Source organism: Sus scrofa, chromosome 18, assembly GCF_054392235.1.
Source record: "Sus scrofa isolate SSC_HxYL_T2T_F1_AM1 chromosome 18, Sscrofa_HxYL_maternal_Yorkshire_Landrace_v2.0, whole genome shotgun sequence".
Classification (NCBI taxonomy): domain Eukaryota; kingdom Metazoa; phylum Chordata; class Mammalia; order Artiodactyla; family Suidae; genus Sus; species Sus scrofa.
Window position 1 is genome coordinate 22,459,619 of NC_139400.1, and position 26,826 is coordinate 22,486,444.

A 26,826-nucleotide genomic window follows, 5' to 3' on the forward strand; every position below is an offset into this window, starting at 1 on the left:
CTATTTCCCAGGCTAGGGGTCGAATCAGAGCTGCAGCTGCCAGCCTATGCCACAGCCACAGCCATGCCAGATCCAAGCCACATCTGTGACCTACACTGCAGCTCACGGCAACGCCAGATCCTTAACCCACTGATCTGGGCCAGGGATGGAACCCACATCCTCATGGATACCAGTCGGGTTTCTAACCTGCAGAGCCACAGGGAGAACCCCAGAATGAAGATTCTTGATGGCAGGGACCTGTCTTGTTAGGTTTGCTATACCTATTAGCCTGGCACAGAGGAGATGCTCAAAGAGCAGATGAATGAATGAATAAGTGACATTTAAACAAGGGTTGACTGCGCTACCTCTGTGCTGGAGTCACAACCCTCGAAGTGAACAGAATTTTCCTCTCCACCCCACCCCCACCTGTCACTGTGACAGGGTCCCCACCCAGCACTCTCTCTGCTGCATTATGCTTCCAATACCCAGAAGCTGCTTTATTGGCGTGTGGTTCATCTCAGCCCCAAGTAGGCAATCTATGCACGTGTCTGCCCTGTAGCAGCTATGTGACCCTAGTTCTTTATCCTTTCTAAGTTTCAGTTTTCCATGTGTAAGATGGACTCTATTCCAGTATCCACTGAACAGAATGGCTGTGAAAATTGAATGAAATTAAATAGGTGCATGGTCAGAACTCAGTAAATGATAGATATAACGAAAGATGGTGCCAACAAGAGACACACAGTGGGGATTCAGAGGTAAAATGCACTTGAAAACTGTTGCCCAAAGGAGAACCACCCTCCCCCATAAAAAGCACTTTCCACATGATCAACAGCTCTGTAGCATTCCTCTGCTATAGGTTTACTGGGCTGTTACAAAAGGCAGGGCTTCCTTTCGCTTACCAGTCTTAACCAGTAGGCATGGAACTGCAGAAAGAACAAGAAAAACATGAAGAGAGTTAAAAAAAAAAAAAAAAATCATGTGTTAGGCCAGGGTTTCCCATGACTTCCACCAAGTTCCGGGAGAAACTGTACGTGTTTGCCTCCTGCTGCTCAGGTGAAGTGGCAGAAGACAGGGCCTGGCTTATCATCTCACGAAATGAAATGAGTTACAAACACACCCACCCCCAACCCAAATCCAAAAGCTAATCCTCATCCTAGTTGAGTAATTGGTAGGGGACTGTTTGATGATTTGTGTCTACAGATGAGAAAGTCCAGGACTAGCAGCCAAGACTGTGACTTCTGGTCATGGTTTCCCAGTGGCCAGGCCAGTCATGTCCATCTTCCTTCCCCAGCAACCTCCTCGCTCACAGGAATTCTCTTGGCAAAAGAACAGGGGTTACAGAAGCTTTCTCAGCTTCAGCATCAATCAACACATACTCTGTGGGCAGCTACAGAGCACCCAGCCCTGGGCTAGGTCCTCTGGGCAAGCTTCACAAATTTAAAAAGGAAGAACACAGAAGAGAAAAGAAAACCATCAACAAAATGAAAAGGCGAGGTATGGAATGGGAGACCATATTTGCAAATCATATATATGATAAGGGGATAATATCTACAATATATAAATAATCTATACAACTCAATGGCAAACAACCAAACAATCCAACTTAAACATGGGCAGAGGAACTGAACAGACATTTTTGCAAAGAAGACAAACAACAGTCAACAGATATTTGAAAAGGTGCTCCACCTCACTCATCGTCAGGGAAATGCAAATCAAAAGCACAAACTATCACCTCACACCTGTTACCAATGGCCGTCACCAAAGAGACAAGTGATAACAAGTGTTGGTAAGGGGGTGGAAAAAATCGCCTTGAGTGCTGTTGGTCCATAGGAATATAAAATATTTTTTGTCTTTTTAGAGCCGCACCCACAGCATACGGAGGTTCCCAGGGTATGGGACAAATCAGAGCTGCAGCTTCTGGCCTATGCACAGCCACAGCAACACTGGATCTGAGCCTCATCTGTGACCTACACCACAGCTCATGGCAACACCAGATCCTTAACCCACTGAGCAAGGCCAGGGATCGAACCTGCATCCTCTTGGATGCTAGTTAGATTCATTTCTGCTCCACAAATATAAACGGAAATTCCCGTAATAGATATTGGTACAACCACTACAGAAAACAGTATGGAGGCTCCTCCAAAAATTAAGAATAGAACTACCATATGATCCAGCAATCCCACTTCTGAGAATATATCCAAAGAAAGGAAATCACCATCTCACAGAGAAATGAATCACTGTCACTTGTTTCAGAACAAGTGACACTCAGCCCTGACACCACAATGACGTTGCTGTCCCAAAGGCCACTCTGGGCTCTCAGCCCCGGCGTCAGCCCAGCAAGACTCTGGGCTCTTGCTGCAGCCCTCGCCTCTGGCGCTGGGGTGTGTGTGTGGACAGGGACAGCAGCCAGCTCTTTGCCGGGCTCTCTAACAAGCTCTGCGAGTCTGTTTGTTAAAGAAAAATTCCAGTGGGTGCATCCAACACATGGAACTCAAGTACAGAAATTATATTTATCCACCCCACTGCCAAGGAGATCACATGCCCGTGAGTCACTCCAGATGTGCTCAAAAACAGAGTCTCTCTGTGGAAGCTCAGGGCCCCAATCCCGGAGAGAGTAGCTTAACAGGTCCCACTCCTGCCCTCCCCAGGAGGCAGCCCCCTGCCTCCACCCCTCTAGGGCAGGAGAGGGCATCACAGCACGTCCGGAAAGGGAAGGGCAGTAAGATCAATATTGTTGCACTGCGAGGACCAGTACAGGCATACCTGGGGCTCCTGGGGTCCCACTGGTTGGAAGACGACTTTGCACCTTTTCAGAGGAAAAGATGTGTTGGAAGACGCTGCTGCTTCTGCTGTTGTGTTATGATGCTCAGGCCACTCTGTCCCACAGGTGGAGCAGGGGTGAGTTGCTTTTGATTTATTTGATTGATGCTCCTATTCTTTCCCCAATATGATTAGGAAATTTGGGGGAGGGGGGTAAAAGTGGAGGGGGCAGGAGGAAATTAGAAACCCTGCTCCCTCCTTTTCTCTCCTTTCTGCCCATTGCTTTATGCTTCTCGACATGCTAAAGGGTAATGATACCAAAAAAATCAGAGCCGCTGAGGGAACTGGGTCAAGGTGGAGAAGGCAGAGAGCATCCCTTTCTGACAGGCCAGAGCGAAGGTGTCCTAGCTTCACAGAAGTGGACAGATTCAGCCGAGTTCCCCCAGGCGGCTGCAGCTGGGAAGGGGGCGCAGAGAGCAGGTGCCCAGGACTGATGCTAACATGACAGGAGGAAGGTGCTGGCTGGCAAACAGCCTGCTACCTGGCTGGGGGTGCTGTCCACGTGGAGGTCTCCATGCTGCTGCCTGAGCAGGAGTGGACACATCTTTCCAGTTGCAGAGAGCCGGCCCGGCGACGGGAATGGAAGCGCAACCCCTCAGCATCCTCGGGTCCGCCTGGCTGCTACTTCCAGCGCCCCAGCCAGCCCCCCTTGGGAAGGAAAGAGCCCAGCAAGGCTTCTCCCAAACGCTGACTTCCTTTCCCTCGGGATGCAGCATCTCAAAGCCAGCCTGGCATCTTTCCTGATTCCTGTGGGCAGACACCAACAGCACCTCCAAACAGCAAGGGTTTATCACTTAGGGAGCGAGGGACCGAGAGGGCTGACCACTCCTCGCTGAGCGGAACTGAAATCTTTCTGCTGCTTAAAGTCAACTGAGGTCTCTCTCTTGGAAAGAACTGGAAAAAAATAAAGTCAGTCTCACTGGTGTTTCTCGAGATCCAAAACAGGGTGAAGACTGCAGGGCAGCAGCGGGATGAGCCCCCCGGTTCTGAGAGAGAGTGTCAGGGAAGGAAGGGGCTGCCGGGCTGGGCGTAAAACAACGGGAGCAGATGGATCTGAAATCAAGAAAAGCCAAAACTACTGACGGCACTTATTAGAGCTTTCATTCCCTCATTTGTTAAACCTGAGATTAGGTACTTGCCAGTTGTCTGAATTGGGCTGTGAAATGATTGTTGCCCAGAGGCAAATAATGAATGTAGCATTTTCCCTCTTTTTCTGGTAAACATCACACACAGAGACACACAGACACAACTTCCTGCTCACTCTGTGTACAAATTTACGTGCAATGATTGGAAGCACAGAGCAAAGGGACCTTGGTGTTGTGTTCTGCCACTTACCCGTGTGTGACACTGGGGGCCTTCCTTAATTAACCTATTAAAAAAGGATGATAGGATGTTCCCTTCCTGACTCAGTGGTTAAGGCACTTGACTAGGATCCACAGAGCTGTGGTTCAATCCCTGGCCTTGCTCAGTGGGTTAAGGATCCAGCTTTGCCGTAAGCTGTGGTGTGGGTCAAAGACATGGCTCTGATCCCCAGTTGCTGTGGCTGTGGTGTAGGCCAGCAGCTGTAGCTCCTTTTGGACCCCGAGCCTAGGAACCTCCGTATGCCGAAGTGCAGCCCTAAAAAGAAAAAAAGAAAAAAAAAAAGGATGATAATACCCACCTTTCCTTAATGCACAGGCTGTCAGAAAGCCAAATGAGACAAACTGATGTGTTACAAGCCTTGGAAACACAAGAGCTGCATCATAAGCTAACATAGAAGAAATGGAAAGACTTAAGATCTTCCTCTAAATGGCTTTGTGATGTGTGGCAAGTTTCTTAACCTCTCTGAGTTTTAGTTCTCGAAGAGGTAACATAGTAACAAAAACAAAAACTGACCCATACCGCTTTATCCAGGGAGGATGTGTTCCACATGTAAATAAAGCACTTTGTAAAAGATGAGGAGCTATGTGAATGTCAGCTATTACCTACCACTTAAAAAAAACCAGAAAAGTTTCATCAAAGAAAGTCTGAGGTCTTGAGGGCTCTATAGCAACATCCTGGGAGCAGCAGCTCCAGCCCCACCCCTCCTCACTGCAGAAGGTCCCCCCACCCCCCAAGTAATGATAACCATCTCTGTAGAGACACAAAAGCAACGCAGCTGAAGCAGAGGCCACGGCGAGGCAGCTGGTGTCAAGTGCTGGATTAGTGGTTCATCCCAGTGTTCAGAGCCAGCAGATGATACAAAGCCCTCCCAACCATCATCAAAAATCTTCCACGTAGTTGTTTTTTTTTTTCATTTTTAACATTTTTTTCTAATCATAAAAGAAATACACGTTGCTGTGGCTATGGTGTGGGCCAGCAACTGCAGGGCTGATTCGACCTCTAGCCTGGGAACGTCCATGTGCCGCAAGTGCGGCCCTAAAAAGAAAAAAAAAATTAAAATTTTAAAAAAGAAAAGGAATACAGGAGTTCCCATCGTGGCTCAGTGGTTAATGAATCCAACTAGGAACCATGAGGTTGCGGGTTCAATCCCTGGCCTCGCTCAGTGGGTTAAGGATCCAGTGTTGCCGTGAGCTGTGGCGTAGGCCGGTGGCTACAGCTCCGATTCAACCCCTAGCCTGGGAACCTCCATATGCTTCGGGAGCAGCCCAAGAAATGGCAAAAGAAAAGGAATGCACAACTGCCATTTTTTAAAGACAGAATGGGAGTCACACCCAAAGAAAAGCCAATTTTTCCAAATGTATTAACTGTTCCCTTCACCTTCATCCTTATCCCACCCCAACACGAGGTCTAATTTAGAATTTCCTTTGGAAACAATCTGAGGAAGACCTCTCCCTACCAAATCCTCCTCCCACCCCCTCAGCACCACCCCAGCCTCCACCCTCACCCACCCTCTGGCTCCACATATAGAAGAAAACCAAAGGGAATACATCTTGCCATCAGGACGTCTTTTTTCCTACTGTCCTTCCAGCCTCTCCCTCAGAAGCGCTCTCTAGGATTCCCCCCGGGGAGGCAGCTTTTGTGCCAGGATGGCTGGTCCAGCCCCACCTGCTTGACTAAGGCCAAGTGACTCACCTGTGGTTAGCGAGGCCGCCAGGAAGCCAGCCATACCTGGCCCAGGTCCCAGCCCCACCCAGGTCCTGCCAGCGCACCACAGGGCGGGCCAGGGGAACCAGCCAGTCTTAAAAAAATACGTATGCAATGTATCTATTAATTCCTATAAATATCTCATTTTTATTCAATACATACGTTATTTCTTTTAAACCCAGCTTAATAAGGAAGAATGACCCTTCAGAAAATGTATGCTTTAGTGTTGTGTGTGTGTGTTCAGTCGTAAATGTTCCATGAAGGGAAGGGCTCAGGGTCGGTGTTCAGTGTTGACTGACCTGGTCCAGCATCACCAAGTACACCACGCACCGCGTCCATCACTCCACAGTCAGGGCATGTGGCAGGGGCGAGGCTAACCATTTACAGGTAAGAAAGCTGGAGGGTGGGAAGACGTTAACGCGCCCCCGGATCCTCAGCTGGAAGCTCTGAGCTGGATCTTACTCCCAACCCAGTCTACTGCGGCATCCATTCATGCCTCTCCATGCCTGCCAGGTGCCCCCAGCAGCCCCGGGCTCACCCTGGTGGTGGGATGTTCTGGCCAAGGGGAGCTGACTCACAGCAGCCCTTTCAGAAGCCCTCCAGAGGACCTCAACACACGGGGCCAAGATCCCGGCTCCCTCCGAATATCACTGTGCTTCTAAAGGGCTGGCCCCAGAGCAAAAAAGTGAATGACATCAGTAGAATCTGGCAAAAGATCTTTCACGAAAGAGCGTTTCCTTTCCACACCCACCCACTGCTGTTTCCACAGAGTCACTCAACTGATTCATTTCAATTGTGATTGTGTTTTGGCTTGATATGTCTACACTTTGAATCCTTTCCAATGAGCTCTTTAAAACTGATGCTGTGCAGTTACACGGAAACCACCATCAGCCTTAACACTGTTCTGGGTTTCATTTTATTTTACTGTCTTTTTAGGGCCACATCTGCAGCATATGGAAGTTCCCAGGCTAGGGGTCGAATCGGAGCTACAGCCGCTGGCCTACACCACAGCCACAGCCACGTGGGATCTGAGCCGTGTCTACGACCTACACCACAGATCACGGCAACGCTGGATCCTTAACCCACTAAGCAAGGCCAGGGATAGAACCCGAGTCCTCTGGATACTAGTCGGGTTCATTACCACTGAGACATGACAGGAACTCCTGTTCTGGGCGCTTTTTTTTTTTTTAATGTATTTGGGAGATGGAAGGGAAGAAGAGATTTTTATCCCAGGTTATAAAAAAATCAACAAGAGGATCAGTCTCAAAACAGAAATAGACTCTTCCACTGAGGGAGGCTTCTGCCCTTAGGTCTGGGCAAGAAAGCTTGCAGGAGCTAAGGCATGGAGAGCAAGACAGGCGCCAGCCTTGCCCAAGAGAATTAAAAGTAGCTTCTCCCAGGCAGGCACAGGGGCTCCTCAGAGATAAAGGGAGGGTGTGACAGAGACAGAAGACAACATCCACTTTCTGATAATCAGCCAGGACTTGTAACCACAAACAAGTTCCAGAATCACCCTGTTAAAGGAGGATTTAGTGAAACATTCTGAAGAGAATGGAGTTTAATAACAAGGATGGTTAATGTGTTTCTATGGGATTGCGTATTCATTCAACAAACAGTCATGGGCAGGATGCTAGGCACTGGGAATACAGCAGGAAACAGTACAGACAAAATCCCAGGCCTTTGTGGAGCTGACATTCCTAATGAAAGGAAACAGACAATAAAGACATGAAAATAAAACAGCTGGTTCATCGAATTGCAAGTAAGTAAGGGCAGATCGGAGTTACCGTCGTGGCTCAGTGGTTAACAAATCTGACTAGGAACCATGAGGTTGCGGGTTCGGTCCCTGGCCTCGCTCATGGGTTAAGGATCTGGCGTTGCTGTGAGCTGTGGTGTAGGTTGCAGACTAGGCTCAGATCCCAAGTTGCTGTGGCTGTGGTACAGGCCGGCGGCTACAGCTCCGATTAGACCCCTAGCCTGGGAACCTCCATATGCCGCAGGAGTGGCCCTAGAAAAGGCAAAAAGACAAAAAAAAAAAAAAGTAAGGGCGGATTATAGAGTATAAAAGATCATAATTTTAAATAGGGTAGTCAGGGAGGGCCCCACTGAGAAAATGACTTAAGATCTGAAGGAGGGAGTTCCCGTCGTGGCGCAGTGGTTAACGAATCCGACTAGGAACCATGAGGTTGTGGGTTCAATCCCTGGCCTTGCTCAGTAGGTTAAGGATCCGGCGTTGCTGTGAGCTGTGGTGTAGGTTGCAGACGCGGCTCGGATCCCGCGTTGCTGTGGCTCTGGCGTAGGCCGGTGGCTACAGCTCCAATTCAACCCCTAGCCTGGGAACCTCCATATGCCGCGGGAGCGGCCCAAGAAATAGCAACAACAACAACAACAACAACAAAAAACAACAACAACAACAACAAAAAAAAAGACAAAAAAGACAAAAAAAAAAAAAAAAAAGATCTGAAGGAGGAGTTCCTGTTGTGGCTCAGTGGTCAACAAATCCGACTAGCATCCATGAGGACGTGGGTTGGATCCCTGACCTCAATCAGTGGGTTAAGGATCTGGCATTGCCGTGAGCTGTGATGTAACAGGTTGCAGACATGGCTCGGATCTGGCATTGCTGTGGCTGTGGTGTAGGCCGGCAGCCTCAGCTCCAATTCGACCCCTACCCTGAGAACTTCCATATGCCTCAGTTGCAGCCCTAAAAAGCAAAAAAAAAAAAAAAAAAAAAAGACCTTAAGGAAACATGGGAGCCAGCCACGCAGTCTCCAAAGACAGTATTCCAGGCAGAAGGAGCAGAAGTGCAAAGGCCCTGTGGCAGAAGCATGCGTGGTGAGCTCAAGGAACAGTGAGGAGGCCTGTGGCTGGAGGGGCATGAGCCAGGGATACTAGCAGATGAGTTGCAAGGGGTAGGAAGAGGTCAAGTCTGCAATGCCTGGTGGCCATCGGAAGATCTCTGGCTCCTGCTCTGAGTGAGACGGAAAGCCATAGAGGGCTCTGGGCAGAGGACAGACATCATCCAACCTGTGTTTCCTACATGCTTTCACAGAATCTCTTTCATTGCCGTGTTAAGAACAGAATAAGTGTAGGAGCCAAAGATGGGAGCAGAGACACTCCTAGGAGACACGCTCAAGGTTTAGAGCAGGAGGCGAGCAGGAATGTGGTGAGAAGCAGCCGGGTCCCAGATATATTCTGCAAGTAAAGCCCACAAGATTCGCTGATTCACTAGGTGTGGGATGTGCAAGAAAGGGCAGGGACAAGGATGACTCCCAGGTCTGGGCCTGAGCACGGGCACGCTGGGGAAGACGGAGCAGCGGATGAGGAGCAGGTGCCAGGGATGGGGAGGCGTTGGGACTGGGTCCCAGGGAAAGGCTTCCTCGAGCAACAGGGCTGTTTTTCTAGCCGTGTGGAAGCAGGTCTGGTCTCAAGCTTGAGGAGTACCTGCAGAAGGTGGGGGAGGCTGTGGGGGAGGGGAAGAAGGGGGAGGGTCCATCTTTTTGCCATTTCTGGGCTCTCTCCCTGTGCCTGCTTTCTGAAGCAATGTTTAGCCTTAGACCAGAGGCTCAACTTATTTCTAACACTCTTCTCCCAACCGCTATTGTTTAAAAACCATAGAGCTCGCTCTTCTGGGAAGCATTTTCTGCCCAGCTCTTTGAGAACCAGGGGTCCACCTGGGGGGTGCCCGTTAAAGGAAGCAGCTGAAGGGAGCGGCTGTTCGCAGGGAAAGAATTGAGCAAGGAAAGCGCAGGGCTGGCCGTGAATAACTTCCCAGGAGGCAGCACAAAGGGCCCCGGGCCCAGGACCTTGTTCCCTCCTATCCCCCCACCTGCTGCGGTGTGAATTTTTTAAAAAGGAACAATACCTTTAATTTCACAGTAAGCGAGCTGAAGTCAAGAAGTAAGGCGGCTCAGATCCTACCCTGACAAGGGGTTTCACGGTAAGAAGAGAGGGTCACGGGGGAAGAAACGGGCCACATCTTGGTCGGGGATGAGTTCTGGTCCTGGTGTCTCCTCCCATCAAGGAGAAAGCAGGGTCAAAATACACCCCTCTTTGTGGCTCCGCTCTTGTCTCTGAGAACACGAGAGAGCCTTGGTCTCTTCCGATGCCCCTGTGAGGCCCTTCGGGTGGACCAAGCCCGGCTACTAGCAGGGCATCAGCTCCTGGGCAGTGGGTCTGGATAGCCCAGCAGTCATAACCCTGCCTGCCGGTTGTAAGACCTGGGGTCAGGAGTCCTGAGGCCTACATCCACCCCAGAGATGCCCACGAACCTGCCTGGAAGGTGGCCTTGGGCACTTAGGTTTTTAAAAGCTCCCCGGAGGTTTTAACGCACAGTCAAGGTTGAGACAAACTGAGCTGGGCCAGCTCCTGCTCACAGCTTCAGGTCAAGCAGCCTCTGATCCTCAACCTTGGCTGCCATTAGAAGCACCTACTAGGAAGCTTTCAAAACGTTTACTGTCCTAATCATACCCTGATCACTTAAATCAGAACTTCAGGAGCTAGGACGTAGGCGCTCTAGGTGATTCTTCTATTTGGCCAAGATCGCAAAAGCAAGGAGTAGGAGATGCCCCGCCCTCCTGTGCCCTACTGGAGACAGAGGCCATGAGTGAGCAGAGGCCAGCCCTAAAATCTATGATTCTGTGGGAAATGGGCTCTTTGGCAAAGAGAGCAAATTCTGCTAAAATTCTGAGCTAGGAAATAATGCTATAGCGTTGAGAGGCTCCGTCCCCCAAGATGGCCCTGGGGAGGCAGGGCTGTCACTCTGCCCATCAAGGTCCCCTTCAATGCAGGGACACGGTTTGCTAACAGCTCTGCCTCGTGCACCCTGGAAGCCTGCCAGGCTCCACCCAGTGTGCAGAAGCCTGAAAGCGCATTTCATCCTAGTCCCTGCAGAACTTGTGGGCTACAGTATACATGGATCACAGAGAAAGCAACTCTACAGCCAACCAGCTTTTCCAGGAGGTGGGAGATTCCAACCAGTGGGCTTTTCAGGAAATGTCCTTTATGTGGAAGATGTTTTACTGTGATCACTTCTGATAGAAATCCTTCTAAATCCCTCTAAATGCAGGTCCCTTCTTCAACACAGTACTCTGGACATCCCTGGCCCCTTTCTTTTCTTTCTTTTTTTTTATTTTTTATTTGTATATTTATTTATTTATTTATTTATTTTTTGCTTTTTAGGGCCACACCTGCAGCATAGGGAGGTTCCCAGGCTAGGGGTCAAATCAGAGCTACAGCTGCCAGTCTACACCACAGCCACAGCAGTGCCAGATCTGAGCCACGTCTGCGACCTACACCACAGCTCATGGCAAGGCCAGATCCTTAACCCACTGAGTGAGGCCAGGGATCGAACCCACATCCTCAAGGATCCAACCCGCATCCTCAGGGATCCTAGTCCAGTTTGTTAACCACCAAGCAGCAAAGGAAACTCCAGCCCCTTTCTTGATGAAGCAAAGTTGTCATGTGTCATTATGCAAATTCAGCTTTGCACAACTTCAGGGGGCGCTACTTACCTCAAAGTTTCACCAATTTTCACAGTTACTTGCCTAGTTTTCTAGTAGATCACAATCAAGTGTCTGGAAGAAGCTGCCCCTTTTTCTCTGAGCTGGCGGCAGGCTGGTCGATCCTTTCCGCATAGTGTCCTGAGACTCAGAGGGGCTGTCTGCTCTCAGTCTGATACAACCCTGGAGAAGTGCAATTTATTATGACTGTTCCTACACTCTGCCATACTCTGTCCTTCTCTTTCATGTGTCTTAATCAGTTCCTAATTCTTGGTACCCCTCTACCTCTAGCATCCCTCCCAGCTTCCTCCAACTGCCACTTCTAGATGCAGCCACTGAGGAGCCACAGTGGCAAGTCACTGACTTTACACCAAATGCGTTTCTGAATCAGGCCCTTGGGGGAGGTCCTGGGCTTGGCTCCATACACCTGAGAGACATCGTCGGGGGCTGTACAGCTCTCTTCCTACACTTTGTCACATGTGCGTGGGTTCTTGGCAGCTCTCCCCGGACGGCTGGGGAGTAGCCAGGAGTCTGAGTCTCCAATTAAAAGGGTCAATAAACATAAGCCAGCAAACTGCACACTGACAAAGCACTGACATGTGCAGTGCTATGAGGGAACCGTAGTATTAGGGAGGCTGTTAAACTTGGGAGGAGGGGTGGCATTGGTTTACTCATTTCTCTTCCGTTTGAACATAAATGCTTGGGTATACATTTCCCTAGACATACATATTTTTCAAAACTGTTCGGGATAATTCTGATGTGAAGCCAGGTTTGAAAGTACTGGTGTGAAACAGTAACATCAGACATGCCTGGGAGCTCTCTGGGACACACAGGGGCTGTCTGTCACCTCTTCCTCTTTGTGTCCACCACCACTCGAAGTCAGTTGCCTTCAAGACTGGCTGGCTCACCTCGGGCTCCCCTGAGGGAGAAGCTGGTGCTCACAGCAGCCCCGCGAGCTCACTCTTGCTTTCTTGCAGCCGTGCTCTTCCCTGCAGCCCACCGGCCAAAGAGGTCCTCGTCTGTGCCCTTGAACCCCATCCTGCAGAGCTCCCTGGAGGAAGTGCAACTGCTCTATGAGGTAGGCAGAGGGCACAGTGGGCCACTCGTGTCACCCAAAGGCATTGCTCCTTCTCTATGTTTTTCGGGGAAGTGACCTGACTCCTCGAAAATAAGTGGCCTCTGCCACCTGGGGGACTGCCTAGACCTGTTTGTGGAGGTTGTGGAATCCTGCCCAACCCAGAGGAAGGTGTTCCTGGTACCTCCTCTCCTTTCCCACAGGCTGTCCCAGGAAAGATGGCATCAAGAGTTCAGTGGAGGCAAAATTAGAGATTTAGGCTCAGCCCAGAGGTGCCCCCACCAGCACCCAAGCTGCAGGGTGGGTGGTCTTCCCCCCGCCAGGACTTCTCGGCAGCATTCAGTCAATGCCAAATCTATTGTTTGAGTGGAACTGTGTCTCGGCAACTTCACAGTGTGACAGACCCGTTTCCAACAGCCTGGAGCCACCCCAAAGGCTCTCTTCCTCTGCCTGTCACACCTCTGCCACCCAGACCCACTTCTCCAAACCATGGGTAGATTTCCCAAGGCTGCTTGGTTTGGTTCATGGATTAAAATTCCAGGGTCAAGATGTGAGCTTTAGTTCTGGTTCTGCCGCCTATCGGCTACGTGACCTTGCACAGGCCACTGTTTCTCTCTGGGCCTGAACCTCCTCAGCTGTTAAGTGAGGGTCTCCACTGATCACCAAAGTTCCCCTCCTGCTCTGACATCGTGAGACTTCCTCCACGTACCAGGACAGTCTGGCCAAGAAGGAGACAGCCCGCTGCAGCCAAGCAGCTGGGCCAGGCAGCGAATTTCAAATCCTGCCTCAGGGAACAAACTGGAAAATGCAGAGCCTTCGCCACATTGTGAACACAGGAGTCAGAGGATCTTTCTAAACAGATCTGTTTTAGGGAAGATAACAGACAGGAGCGTGGAGGATGGATTAGAGCCGAGGGAAGCCAGCCACAGAGAGGAGAGTTAGGACTCGGAGTCCAAGAGGTACTTCTTAGGTTTCTTTTCTTTTTTTCTTTTTTTCTTTTTCTTTTGTATTTTTGTCTTTTTAGGGCTGCACCCATGGCACGTGGAGGTTCCCAGGCTAGAGGTCTTATTGGAGCTGTAGCCGCCGGCCTACGCCACAGCCACAGCAACATGGGATCCAAGCTGCGTCTGCGACCTACACAGCTCACAGCAACACTGGATCCTTAACCCGCTGAGTGAGGCCAGGGATCAAACTCGCACCCTCATGGTTCCTAGTCAGATTCATTTCCACTGTGCCACTATGGGAACTCCTTAGGTTTCCGATCTGGGCCTGGCACTGCAGGAGCCTGGGGAGGGGGGACAGACCCCACCCCCTAACCTTCAAGCACAGGTGAGAAACAAGGACAAATCTGTAGCCCATTTAATTCCTGGTGCCATTGTCTACATCTTTCAAATTCCCAGCTTCTAGTTTTAAATTCTCCAAAACAGTCAGTTTGTGCTTTAGAAGATCTTTAGTGGGTGAGAGGGAGAAAGGGAAGAAGCAGCTGATTCGGGACACTAGAAACACAAATAGCCACTTACACAGTGGCTTTGTATCAGGCACAGTGTCAGATGACACCCGTATTTGTCTTATTTACTCCTCGCAATCTCCTGGTGAAGTGCTGTGCTTGTTCATCATTTCACGAAGAGGAAAAGGACACTGAGAGGAGTAACTCATCCGAGGTTACCCGGTTAGTGGGACAGTTGAAACTGGTCCCCTGACTTCTTGATTCCAGAGCTCTTTGCAGAGCCACTCCCTACATAACTACACGTGATCAGAATCCACGGGTGCCCTCAATGATGCCTCGTGCCCGAGTTCCCATCGTGGCTCAGTGGTTAACAAACCTAACTAGCATCCATGAGGACAGGGATTTGATCCCTGGCCTCGCTCAGTGGGTTAAGGATCCAGTGTTGCCATGAGCTGTGGTGTAGGTCACAGATGAGGCTCAGATCCCACATTGCATGGCTGTGGCGTAGGCTGGCAGCTACAGCTCCGATTCGACCCCTAGCCTGGGAACCTCCACGTGCCATGGGTGCAGCCCTAAAAAGACAAAAAAAAAAAAAAAAAAAAAAAAAGCCTCATGCCTTTCCACACCCTGTGTCTCTCCTCAGTTCCTGCTGGCTGAACTGGAGATCGGCCCCGACCTGAAGATCTCCATCAAGGACGAGGAGCTGGCCTCCCTACGGAAGGCCGCCGACTTCCACACCATCTGCAATGACGTGATCCCCAAGAGCATCCCGGACATCCGCCGGCTGAGCGCCAGCCTCTCCAGCCACCCCGGCGTCCTCAAGAAAGAGGACTTCGAAAGGACAGCACTGACCCTGGCCTACGTGGCCTACCGCACAGCTCTGTCCCAAGGGCATCAGAAGGACGTCTGGGCCCAGGCCCTCCTTAGCCTCTTCCAGGCCCTGAGGCATGACTTGATTCGGTCCTCAGGCCCCAGAGCATCTCCCTGAGAGACTGGCCGGCACCAGGACCACAGAGCAGGGACCAGCACACACAGTAATCCAGAAAGTCTTCATTCTCAACTCCCTTTAGAGACCAGCCTCAAAACACATACCACCAACTCAGAGTAACAGAGATAAAATAAGAAAGCCCGATGCTCTTTGCCCCTTAACTTCTTAACAAGCACAAGATTGTGATTCATATCATAATGTGACCTGGGCTGGGAAAAAAAAAAAAGGCTGGAGTGACCATTCAAGATGCCTCCAGAGGCCAAACGGTTTGCCTGGTGACATGTACGCATCTAAGATATGCTTCGACACTGAGTGAATGTGACACAAACACCCACATTTGTGAGAACAGAGCTGGGGGCGACAGCACAGAAGCCTGGGCATGGCAGGAAGGTGGGGGACAGATTTCTTTGGTCCTAAGAGACCAGGGTACTCGACTGAATGAACATCTTTCCGCAGTTCTGTAGTAAGCAACTAGAGCTACGCCCAATCAATCCATTGTTAACCAAGGATGTATTTCCCAACTCTTCCAAAAGCCACCAAGAAGAATCAGTCAGAACATCAGTCATGTACCCATGTATCTAGACTCTTCTTTTCTGAAAGCTGGAGAAACACAGAGGGGGCCCACAGAAATGCGACTGTCATGCGTTGCATTTTGTACCGAGAAACAAAGCTAACGTGGAGAGAGTCAGCCTAACAAAAGAGGTGACACCAACAGCCAGGCCTGCCTAGCCTCATGCTAAAATTGCCCAGCATCCCCAGAGATTTAAGTGCTTCAAATAAATGTGACTTTCAGAGGACAGAATTTTACCCTTTCAAATACCAAAGCTTCCATTTTAGCAATAGCGATTGGATGTGTTTTCTAAAGTAGTCACATAAAATGCCTTAAGCTTTTATTTAGTATCTTGGAAACGTTCTAATGAAGGAGCTAGATAAGATCATCTCTGAGATTCTTCTACTTCTGAACTTCCCACAGTCATCAACCATGAGATGTGACCAGGGAGGACACCTAGACCCGACAGCTCTGCCAGACTGTTGGTACCAACCCTGAAAGGCCCCAGGTTTTGCTAAGTCCGCACCTGTGTGAGTTTTTCTGCTGCCTTCCAGCCTGTAAGAGTGCCTTTTCCTTGGTACCAACGTAACTTGCCCTTTTTGATTGTTCTTCCTTACGATCAGGCCATTGCTGAAAAAAAATAAGACAGTGAGTCTTGTTCTAATGGTTTGTTAAATGAGAGTTAATAGGGAGTTCCCGTTGTGGGCTCATCGGTTAACGAACCCAGCTAATATCCATGAGGGTGCGTGGCTTTGATCTCTGGACTTGCTCAATGGGTTAAGGTCACAGCTAAGGCTTGGATCTGGAGTTGCTGTGGCTGTGGCCTAGGCCGGCTGCTGTAGCTCCGATTGGACCCCTAGCCTGGGAACTTCCATATGCCACGGGTATGACCCTAAAAAGCCAAAAAAAAAAAAAAAAGAGATAATAGATGAGGGCTTCTGCTAGCAGTAAAGCACCTGGGTTCTTTTTTTTTTTTTTTTTTTTTTTTTGTCTTTCCTAGGGCCGCACCCGTGACATACGGAGGTTCCCAGGCTATGAGTCCAATCAGAGCTGTAGATGCCGGCCTACACCAGAGTCACAGCAACTTGGGATCTGAGCCAAGTCTGCAACCTATACCACAGCTCACGGCAATGCCAAGATCCTTAACCCACTGAGCGAAGCCAGGGATCAAACCCACAACCTCCTGGTTCCTAGTCAGATTTGTTAACCACTGAGCCACGACGGGAACTCCACACCTGAGTTCTAATAAAGATTCTTCACCAGCTCAGAGATCTATCCAGCCACTCTGAGGTTTGCAGCTGGGCTCTGGAAGCTAAAGTGGCAGCAAGTCTGATCTTGGAATAAGCGAGGATTCGTGGGGCTAAATTTGATTCTGAAATGGGTATTTAACAATTGTCATTTGATGATGATGAAAGCTGGTCTGGACTTCTTTACAATCTTTGAGCACGGGAGCTCTGCCTGGCAGCACAAGCTGCTCGGGCTCGTGGGGGGACACCAGCGTGCGGTGAGGTGCTCCGCCCCAAAGAAAACCCAGTTTTGCATCCTGCCACTCTCAGTCTCTCTGGTTCTCATTCCCTGATCATCCTGCTGTTTTATCTCCCTCAAATTCAGACTCTTGATATATATACTTTTTGTTCCATTTTTCTCTAATATTACACATTCTCTTTGACATGGTCACTCCCCTTGTCTCTTTCTTGCTTCACACTGGAGTTGGTGTCTCTGCTGCTCTGTCTTTGGGCCTGATTCTGATTATCTTTATAACCATTCCTCGAGGCATCTCTAAGCTGCTTCTGGGTGACTTCTCGCTATCTCTGCAGTCTGTGCTTGGATGCACAGTTTCCTTCAGGGATCACTGCCTGATTAAAACGAAGGGCAACATACAGACAAGTTTGGGACTGCCCAGAACGCAGAGAGCCTCCCGGCCAACCTTCCGTTTTTGTGCTTGTCCTGGATGTGGATTGGGGTGGGGGTCAGCAGAGATCTCAACCCCTAGACACTGTGTAATACCTGGACAGTCAGCCTTACACCCACCCTGGGGCTGCACCCCTATCCAAAAGGATCTGAGGAGTTCTCATCATGGCTCAGTGGAAACAAATCTGACTGGTATCCATGAGGACGCAGGTTCGATCCCTGGCCTCCCTCAGTGGGTTAAGGATCTGGCATTGCCATGAGCTGTGGTGTAGGTCATAGCCATGGCTCGGATCTGGTGTGCCTATAGCTGTGGCATAGGCCGGCGGCTACAGCTCTGATTCAACCCCTAGCCTGGGAACCTCCATAGGCTGCCAGTATGGGCCTAAAAAGACCAAAAAAAAAAAAAAAAAAAGGGATCCCAAAGCTTTCTTCTAGTCACCAGGTGGAAAGACCCACCGTTGTCGTCCCCGCCTACCACATTAGGACATGCACAGTTGCTCCCAGGGGTAGGAGAGCCATGAAAGAGACGATGGCTCCTAGGAGCAGTGACCACAATGACAGTTCCCTACTGGTGTAGCAATCAATGACTGAACAATAGAAACAAGAAGGGCACAACCTTTTTAAAGACAAATGAAGATTTCATTTTCAGTAACTAGATCCTTACACACTATTTTAGTCTGAATACAAATTGTTTACCCACGAAGAGTCTTCTAGCAATGACTTCATTTCCATGCAAAATCAAATATTCTGCTCACCACCACCCAAAAACCTGACTCTTTGCCCAGTGAGCAGGGGAGGACTGGTCCAGTGACAGCAATGGACTCTTCCATTTTGCCTCATTAATGCCACACCACACACACCACAGTCACAGCCCAGTCCCATTTTGTCCTTTTACTCACAGAATAATCCGGGTGTGATACTGGCAGTGAAAACTTGCCTGTGACTTAAGAGAAACATTCTGCCATTTCTATACTGCTGGGAAATTTTAGGATCTAAAAATTCTGGAAGTTTCCTCTGTAGTTGGCATTCTCATGGCTATCTCTGGTGTCACTCAAGAGAAATTGGAAATCATCTACATGCTGAAACTGTCATTGCTCTGTCATCTCAACCTGAGTCTAACTAAAGGAGAATCACGTTAAGTGGTCAGTCAGTCAGAAGGTATCTCCACAGGGCACGGGTCTAAAACTAAATGCTTATTAAATGACTTTACATGGTGCTCTTTACTTTCCTAAATCATTTTAATATCTTTCATTTTTATTATGGTTAAAAAATAACACATCATATGAAATTACCATCTAAATTTCTAAGACCCATTTCTAAGCAGGTGGTATAGTATCGTTCATATATGCACACTGTCGGGTGACAGACAGCTGGACTTGCTCATCACGCAAAAAGCAATACCTAGGAAACCACAACTCTTCTCTCTCCCCCTAGCCCCTTACAACTACCATTCAACTTCCTGTTTCTAAGAGTCTGACTACTTTTAATACCTCTTATAAGTGGAATCTGACTTACATTTCTTGAAGAATGTAAAAAATTTTCTTAAGAAACTGTTCTCTCAGAGTTCCTTTTGTGGCTTAACAGGTTAGGGACCCAACTAGTATCCATGAGGCTGTGGGTTCAATCCCTGACCACGCTCCGTGGCTTAAGGATCCCATGTTGCTGCAAGCTGCAGTGCAGGTCACAAATGTGGCTTGGATCTGGTGTCACTGTGGCTGTGGTGTAGGCCAGCTGCTGCACCATATGCCTCAGGTGTGGCCCTAAAAAGAAAAAAAAAAAATGTTTTCTTTAACTGGAAAATGGATAGAGTTCTAAAAGAGAACTACTGGTCCTACTGTGCCACTCACCTGATGTAATTTTATTTAACAAATATTCACTTATGATGTAATAAAAATGTCCTGATGGAATTTCCAGGCTCAATGGAATCTTTGTTATCTCAGATTATCTCACCAAGGAATGTGAAGTGGCCCTTGGGTTTGACAGCAAATGCTGACTTCCACAGCTGTTTATTTTTCATCCAGTCTTTTTAATGTTTGCCACCAAGACATCACACACGTGGTAGCATTCATTCTGAGTTTTAAAATCATCACAAAAATGAGGCCCGAATATAGCAAATATGGTAGCCAGTCCTGAATATGCATTCAAAGAGACAAATCATGGAGGCTCAGCCTACAATGACAAGCCAGTTTCAAAGGGGACCAGGGCTGTCCACAGGTGCTCCTGCCTTAGAGGTCAAGAAGAACGCGTTTTATGGAGTCACCTTTCTGGAGTTACTTTGCCTTTAGCCTGGGGATTATTTCCAACTGGCATAGCTGCAGACCTGGAAATGCCATTCCTTGCATTCTGTGAGTTCAAGAGAACATGCATTTCATAACCCTTGACTCTGCTCATCATCTCTCAGATGGAGGCAATGCTGCCAAGGACCACCAGTTATAAAAGTGTGGGGGGTTTCCTTTTGTTTTTTCTTTCTTCTTTGCCCCGGATCCACATTACCTTTCTGAGAAAAGACAAATGCTTCTCCTGATCTGTAAGCAGCAGAAATTCCAGAGTCCAAGGGCTGAAAAGGCCCTATACCTGAAACCACCCATTTTTTTTCCTGCCCTCCCACCTTCTCCTTCCATACCAGCCAAAAGAAGCCTTCCGTTTTGGTAAAGAGCCTCAGAGAGGAGCCTACGAACATTTACTCCAGCCCAAAAGACCATTGGCATCTGGGTTTCATGAGTCTCTGAAACGAGACTGGCATTTAGACTTTTCCAGAGGGGCAGTTCCCTTCCACTCTTCCTAAAAGGCCTGTGGTCTTTCTGACATAACATCCTCTGCTGACTCAGATGCTTTGTATTCACCCAGGTGCTCATGCCAAGGACCTTGGCCACCAGGGAAGTCCAAAAGACTTAATATTGTGTACTCTGGGGCCAATTTCTCCAGGATTAATACTTCATTTTCTCCCTGCAACCAGACATATCTTCCTAAGGACTAGGTCAGCAAGTGGCCCTCCCAGAGAAAGATCGGTGTCCTATGCTCTGAAATGTTGAAGCAGTGCTCGGGGAAGTGGGATTATGTTTACAAAGATGGCCATCACTCCAGCCCCTGGGACGTTTGAGAAACAAAAATAAGCTCTGCAAGTTGCTTAGGTTCTGCAAAATCAGCAGGCCCCTGCTGGGACCAATCCTGAACTGCCTTTGGAAGAGATACTGACTCATTCTTTCCAACGCGGTGATTGGCTGTGAGGAATGGGCGGGGCCACCGCCTGTGTCCTGCTTCCCATAGGTGAAGGAAAGTTAAGGTGGGCCTCCAGCAAGATTTTGTCCCGTGACAAAAAGGAATGTCTTGGGGACTTTTTTTCTGCTTTGGAGGCCCAGGCTCAAGGCAAATTACAATGGGAAATCAATCAGAAGGAAAGAAATTTGCACAGAGTTAAGGTGCCAGGTCCTGGGAGAGGAGACCAGCTCTACCTGAAGTCTGCATCCTGTGCTGACAAACTCGGGGTTTGTTTTAAAGAAAGAAGGGACTAGATAATTTTTTGTGTCTTTTTTTTGTTTGTCTATTTGCTTTGTTTTTTTTAAAGGGAAGGGGGCACAGCCAGCACAGGTAGAAAGAGGAAGTGGTAATGCCCCAAACAGGCCATTAGAGAGAGGAAGATTATGGAGGTGTTCGGTATTTTTAATTTTTTTAAAGCTCTTAAATGACTTCTTCAAAACCAAACAGCTGCAGCAGAGGAATAATCTAGATTGCTTAAGGGGGCTTTGGCTGCGCTTTAGCATGAAGTTACTCCATTACTGATCAAGCAAAGAGGGAGCCATTATGTGCCCATTTAGCATCCTTCCCCGCTTCCTTTTGGCCGGGCATAAAACTATGCTCGCCAATCCCACCTAAAACAGGAGGTGAGAAGCCCAGCCTGTGGTGCAAACAGGGCCTGTACCTGCCCTCCTGTTCTGCCCTGGAGAGGCCAGAGGACTCTTGGAAGCCAAGAAAGGTTGGAGAAGTCTTTCTGACTGGGGGCGAGCATCGCAAGCAGTCCAGGCACTTGGTTGGCGCGAAGGCTCCGAGGGGGAGGAGGCGACTCGAGGTCCAGGATGGGCTTGCTGAAGGGCCTTCTCCGAGCCAGGAAGCTGCTGCTCATCATCTTGGTGCCGCTCCTGCTGCTGCCTCTGCCGGTGCTCCATCCCAGCAGCGTGAGTACCGGCCTGTCCCCCCGACCCCACCTGTTGGGGCCGGTGGAGGGAGTGGGGTGTTTGCCAAGCTCGGCGTGGTTTTCTGTTGGTGGAAAGAAGTGGAAATGCTTTCCTGGAGGAGGCTGACATACTTTCTGCCTAAAAACTGCCATTGTCATCCCTCTCCCCCATTCTGCATGGGCCACCCCACGGCCCCCAGCCAGGAGGGAGATTAAGAGGAGGTGCAGTGGCTGGAGGAGCAGTTGTGTGGGACACAGAGCAGTGGGCAGCCTGCTGTGGATGCAGGGCCAGGCGGACACCCCATTAAGGAGGAGGACGCTCTGGAGAGCCCCTGTTTGCCATGTGGGGGCTCACCGGTGTGGGAGAGCGCCTGGACAGGAAGACCTCCCAGTAGATGCTGAGGAGGAGGATGGGGGATGGAGCGACTGTGGCCCCTGGCCTGGGGTGGGGTGGGCTGGGATCCTTGCGCATCTAGCCAGGGTCTGTGGGCGACCATGGTGGGCTCTGATAACCAGAATTTGAAACTCTTCATCTCTCCCGATCCTTCTGAACCTTAAGCTGAAAGGAGAGCTTGGCAGCCTGCCCTGGTCCCATGCATATGGCCCTCGGATTATCTGCATCCTCTGAGTTTTCTCTGTGCTCTTGAAGGAGACACAACAAATGCCTCCATAAAAAAGAATCAAGAGCTTCCAACTCTAGATTGTGACCCAATTTTTGTCCAGGTTCGTGTGAGCAGAAGTTCCACAGCGCTGGCTCCACCTCTAGGACCATCATTTGCCGCCTCTTCTCCTTCCTTCTCTCCCGTCCCTCCCCCCCTTCCCTTCCTCCTCCTCCTCCTCCTTCCCTCCCCCCCACCCCTCCTCCCATTTCTCCTCCTTCTCTCCCTCCCCCCCTTCCTCTTCCTTCTCTTCCTCCCCTTCCTCCTTCTCCTCCCCTCCTCCTCCCCTTCCTCCTCCTCCCATTCCTCCTCCTTCTCCCTGTGTCCTTACCCCTTCCCCCAGCTGGCACTACCCTTGAGACTTTAGGAAAAAGAAGCTAAGAGGGGTTAATCGTTTTTGTGGGGGGAGAAATCAGTTCCCTTAGTAACTTAGTAACCAAGATTAAATTACACAGTTAGAAGGGATTAGGATGTTTCTTAAAAACAAACTGGTTTAAATCTTTAGTAGAATAAATACCTCAGAATGCCAGGGAGTCACTGATGAAAACCGGGTTGGGATTAGCAGACAGTGATTCGGGCTGACAGTGTTCCTGGCCTTGCACACGACTCAATTTTCTGCTTTGTCCAAATAGGCTGAGTTTTTTTTTTTTTTTTTTTCTTTTCATGTTTTTGTTTTTGTTTTTTACTCAATGTCAGATGGATTAAGGGAATGCTAACCCAGTGGCACCTGCTCTTCTCCATGGCAGCATCAGGCAGCCCTGTGTCCCCTAAGCCAGCTCCATCTTTGGGGACCATGGTCCAGACTCCTCTCATTCTGGGAGTCTGTCTTTGAGCTTCTTGGTTACCAATGACTAGTGAGAAGTATCCACAAGAAGAAAAAAGTAAAATAACAAGTCATCCATCAAAGCAGGCAAAGTAATCTATAAATGTGACAAAAGAGGGATAATGTGGGAAAAAAGAGGAGTGAAAAGGAAGGAAAGGTGAGCCTCTGCTCTGCTGGGCTCTACGAATAATTTTTGAAGAGATTTTTAAAGTTGGACTGCTAAGAACAGGAGACACTGGCCTTCCTTGACCCCGCCCCTTCTTTCACACTGAGTTTCTCCTTAGGGCAGGGCTTCTCAGCAGCCACACTGGTGACACTTGGTTTGGAGGGGGGGATGATCCTTTGTCATGGGGGGAGGCCGTCCTGTGATTGTAGGACATTTAGCAGCATCCCTGGTCTCCACCCATTAGATGCCCCTAGCACACATGCTCCCTCTCCCCCAGCAACTGTGACAGTCAAAAATGCTTCCAGGGAGTTCCCATCATGGCTCAGGGGTTAATGAACACGACTAGTATCCATGAGGACCCAGGTTCGATCCCTGGCCTCACTCAGTGGGTTAAGGATCCGACGTTGCCGTGAGCTGTGGTGTAGGTCACAGACATGGCTTGGATCCTCCATTGCTGTGGCTGTGGTGTAGGCCAGTGGCTACAGCTCTGATTGGACCCATAGTCTGGGAACCTCCATATGCAGCAGGTGTGGCCCTAAAAAGACAAAAAAAAAAAAAAATGCTTCCAGATATTACCAAGTATACCCTGGGGGACAAAATCAGCCCCAGTTGAGAACCAGGGCCTCAAGAAAATAGAAATGTGATACCTCAGAGTTTCCCAGTGTATGCACATGGGTTAGTGGAGGGTAGCTCCTTTGACCCCACAGCCCTTGGGGCAGCTAGACGGAGCCTAGGTGGCCGAAGCCCTCAGGGCTGGAGGCAGATGCAAAGACAATTTCTCCGTTTGTCCAGTGTCAACAAGATACTGCTCCTCTCCCTCTATGACGATGTGGAAGCACCTTGAGGCCACCATTCCTACAGCAGGCACAAAGCACCAAGGAGCCTGGACCTCTTGCATCGTCACACTTAGATTCTGATATTTAATCTTTAAGATTCCTAAATGGACTTAGATTCTGATATTTAATCTTTAAGATTCCTAAATGGGCTAGAGCTGAGAGAAGTGACCTGGGCAGGAACTCCCAGCCTGTAGTTTCGATGGCTCTTCAACGTGACAAAAGCCACAGCGCATTTTAGGAAAAATGAGAATGACCTTCCCCTTTTTCCTACCCAACCCTCTAAGACCAGAGGCCCAGACTCGGTTCCCATATTACAGAAGGGGAGGGCCAAGAGGGGGCGCCCATGACTAAGCGCTGCCTCGGTGCCCCTGTGACATAAAAGGTACACCCAACTCCCAAGCCAATTCACTTATTTTTCACTTTCTAAGGCCGCACCTGTGGCATATGGAAGTTCCCAGCCTAGGGGTCGAATCAGAGCTGTAACTACCAGCCTACACCACAGCCACAGCAACACCATATCCAAGTCATGGCTGTGATCTACACTGAAGCTCATGGCAACGCCAGATCTTTAATCCACTGAGCAAGGCCAGGGATCAAACCCACTTCCTCGTGGATATTAGTTGGGTTCATTACTGCGGAGCCACAATGGGAACTTCCCAAGCCAAATTTTAAGAAGCCCTTCTATCATTTACAGCACCAAATAAACAAACCTCCAGCTCCTTCCCAGTAAGTCTGAGGGGATTTCATCAAGGTGATCCGACTGTGGGGAAAGGAAGGAGCAGATGCAAACATTAGTTAGCAGCAGAGTCAGGAAATAGGCCGTCTGGGGAAATGCCACTTTGAATTCACTCCTTTATTTGTAAACGGGAGCAAAAAAGAAGAAATGACAACATTATCCGTTCAAGGCCTGAATACACACCAGCCCCACACACCTGCAGACCAGTGGCAGTGATAAGGGGCCGGGGGTCTCCAGAAGATTTTCTCCAGTAGATAACAGAGACCTGGTAGCCAGCAGACGGGCCCAGCGCAGTTCAGGCAGCTTTGACTGAGCTCTCTGCCAGACCCCAGCCAGACGCGGGGGGGACAGCATCCCTGCAATCAAACTTCACAGAATATCCTGAGTTATGTGAATATAAGCTTACCTACCGAATTTTGAGAAGGTTGAAAAGGAGCAAAAGGGAGTTCCCATTGTAGTGCAGTGGAAATGGATCCAACTAGTATCCATGAGGATGCGAGTTTGATCCCTGGCCTTGCTCAGTGGGTTAAGGATCCAGCGTTGCCATGAGCTGTGGTGTAGGTCGTAGACGCATCCCTCAGGTATGGCCCTAGAAAAAACAAAACAAAACAAAGTTTACCCTGACTTAACCCAAATTCTCCTAATTCAAACCAAAATGGTGCACAGTAGCAGGAAATCGTTCCCTTTCTCTCCCTCTCCCTCTCTCCCTCTCCCTCTCCCTCTCTCTTGCCCCACTCCCCTCCCTCCACTCCTGGACCTGTGATGCCCAAGCCAAGAAAGGCTGAAGGCTCTCAGGAAGGCACAGGACTTCTCAATGAGGGAAAGACATTCTATCTCATTTTGTTCAACTGGAATCAAGACTCCCACCCCCCACCCCTGTTCTGTCTCTTTCCCAGGAAGGAGATGGGGAAAAGTGAGCTCAAGTGGGCTAAGTGCTTAGGGCTTCTTTAGGTATTTTTATTTCTGCGATAAAGGGAACATTTCTCTAAATTGCATTCTTTTCCAAATGGAGGCTTTTTATTTCCCCACACACACACACCCCACTATTGCTTCTGTTGTCTTATCAGCACTTCCAAAAGTTTTAACTTCTCTCTGATCTTTTGGCCCCAGAGGAAATCTCAGTGGGAGCCACAGTCAACAATTGTTGGGCCCAGTTCCCATTTCTCAACCCCCAACCCCATAATCCATGCATATCAGGAGGGAGCAAGGTCCCATCCTGCCAGGCTGGGTTAATCCCTCCTGACGCCCCTCACTGATCTCGGTGACCTTTTGAAACTTTTGTCTAAGAGTCTGAGGACGCGTGTTCCGAACCCAAGGGAGAGATAAACAGAACTAGATCTGTCAGGTTCCTTGATCACCAGCCAGCCTCCAGGCAGGTCAGACCTGAGCCCAGATGGTTTAGAAGTAGGTATAAAGGGAGGAATCCACAGGCAGCTTGGATCTTCTGCACAGCGGCCCTCCAGAATCCAGTGTTCAAGCCCTTTGGACAGTGACCTCTCCCGAGAGTAAGCCAGTGACCCTTCTCATCAGTGCTAATCAGCACCATTCCAGATGCTGATTAACGGTTAACCAGCATTACTGGGGGATAAGGTTAAGGACTGATTTTTTTTAAAAGAATGTTGTACTTATTTATTGTGTGCACCCCAATGTTACACAACCAGCAAAGGGAAGACTCTGGGGAAGGTCCAGGACTTCCCTTCCAGGTGGATGGTGCTCTTTACTCCCTTTGTCAGAAAGATGTTCCCATGTGCATCGAGCACGTGGGGTGAAGTCCTAGACACTGGTTAGGGCGCTGGTTTTCAACCACCGATAATCCCTCCCCTCCCCACCCCCGGACATTTAGCAAAGTCTAGAAACAGTGTTAGTTGTCACAATTGGGGAGGTACTACTGACATCTAGTGGGTAGAAGCCAGGGGTGCTGCTAAACATTTCATAATGCACAGCACAGCACACACACACACACACACACAGAGAATGATCCAGCCCCAAATGAGCCAATTTCAGAACCCATATGTCAACCAATTACACAATTTTTTTTTTTTTTGTATTTTCAGGGCCACACCCACAGCATAGGGAGGTTCCCAGGCTAGGGGTCGAATCAGAG

General features: G+C 49.3%; 4 protein-coding genes across 7 annotated transcripts in view; 2 read left to right on the forward strand and 2 right to left on the reverse strand.

The window, feature by feature from the left end:
• Positions 1–6,985, reverse strand: part of LOC146394925 (uncharacterized) — a 128,056-nt gene extending 121,071 nt beyond the window's left edge. Inside the window, exons 1-2 of one of the 3 annotated variants that reach the window (XR_014833718.1) lie at positions 5,709–5,836; positions 2,743–3,852 (exon numbers count right to left, since the gene is read on the reverse strand). The gene's annotated coding sequence lies outside the window, so the exon portion shown is untranslated. The other 2 variants (XR_014833713.1, XR_014833714.1) reach the window with 2 other exon arrangements.
• FAM180A (family with sequence similarity 180 member A) lies at positions 2,512–19,238 on the forward strand. Its single transcript, XM_003484013.5, has 3 exons — positions 2,512–2,877; positions 12,338–12,438; positions 14,526–19,238. The coding sequence occupies exons 1-3, from the start codon at positions 2,802–2,804 to the stop codon at positions 14,868–14,870; spliced, it is 522 nt and encodes a 173-aa protein (XP_003484061.3). The 5' UTR covers positions 2,512–2,801; the 3' UTR covers positions 14,871–19,238.
• LOC106506763 (short transmembrane mitochondrial protein 1) overlaps positions 17,949–26,826 on the reverse strand; it is a 74,330-nt gene continuing 65,452 nt past the window's right edge. Inside the window, exons 6-9 of one of the 2 annotated variants that reach the window (XR_014833728.1) lie at positions 25,133–25,311; positions 24,697–24,746; positions 21,251–21,585; positions 17,949–19,091 (exon numbers count right to left, since the gene is read on the reverse strand). The gene's annotated coding sequence lies outside the window, so the exon portion shown is untranslated. Of the gene's footprint in view, positions 19,857–21,250; positions 21,586–24,696; positions 24,747–25,132; positions 25,312–26,826 lie in introns of both variants that reach the window. The other variant, XR_014833727.1, reaches the window with a different exon arrangement.
• Positions 20,661–26,826, forward strand: part of SLC13A4 (solute carrier family 13 member 4) — a 42,219-nt gene continuing 36,053 nt past the window's right edge. Inside the window, exon 1 of the mRNA XM_003134643.5 lies at positions 20,661–21,503. Within this exon, the coding sequence (XP_003134691.1) occupies positions 21,405–21,503 (99 nt within the window). The 5' untranslated portion in view covers positions 20,661–21,404. The remainder of the gene's footprint in view (positions 21,504–26,826) is intronic.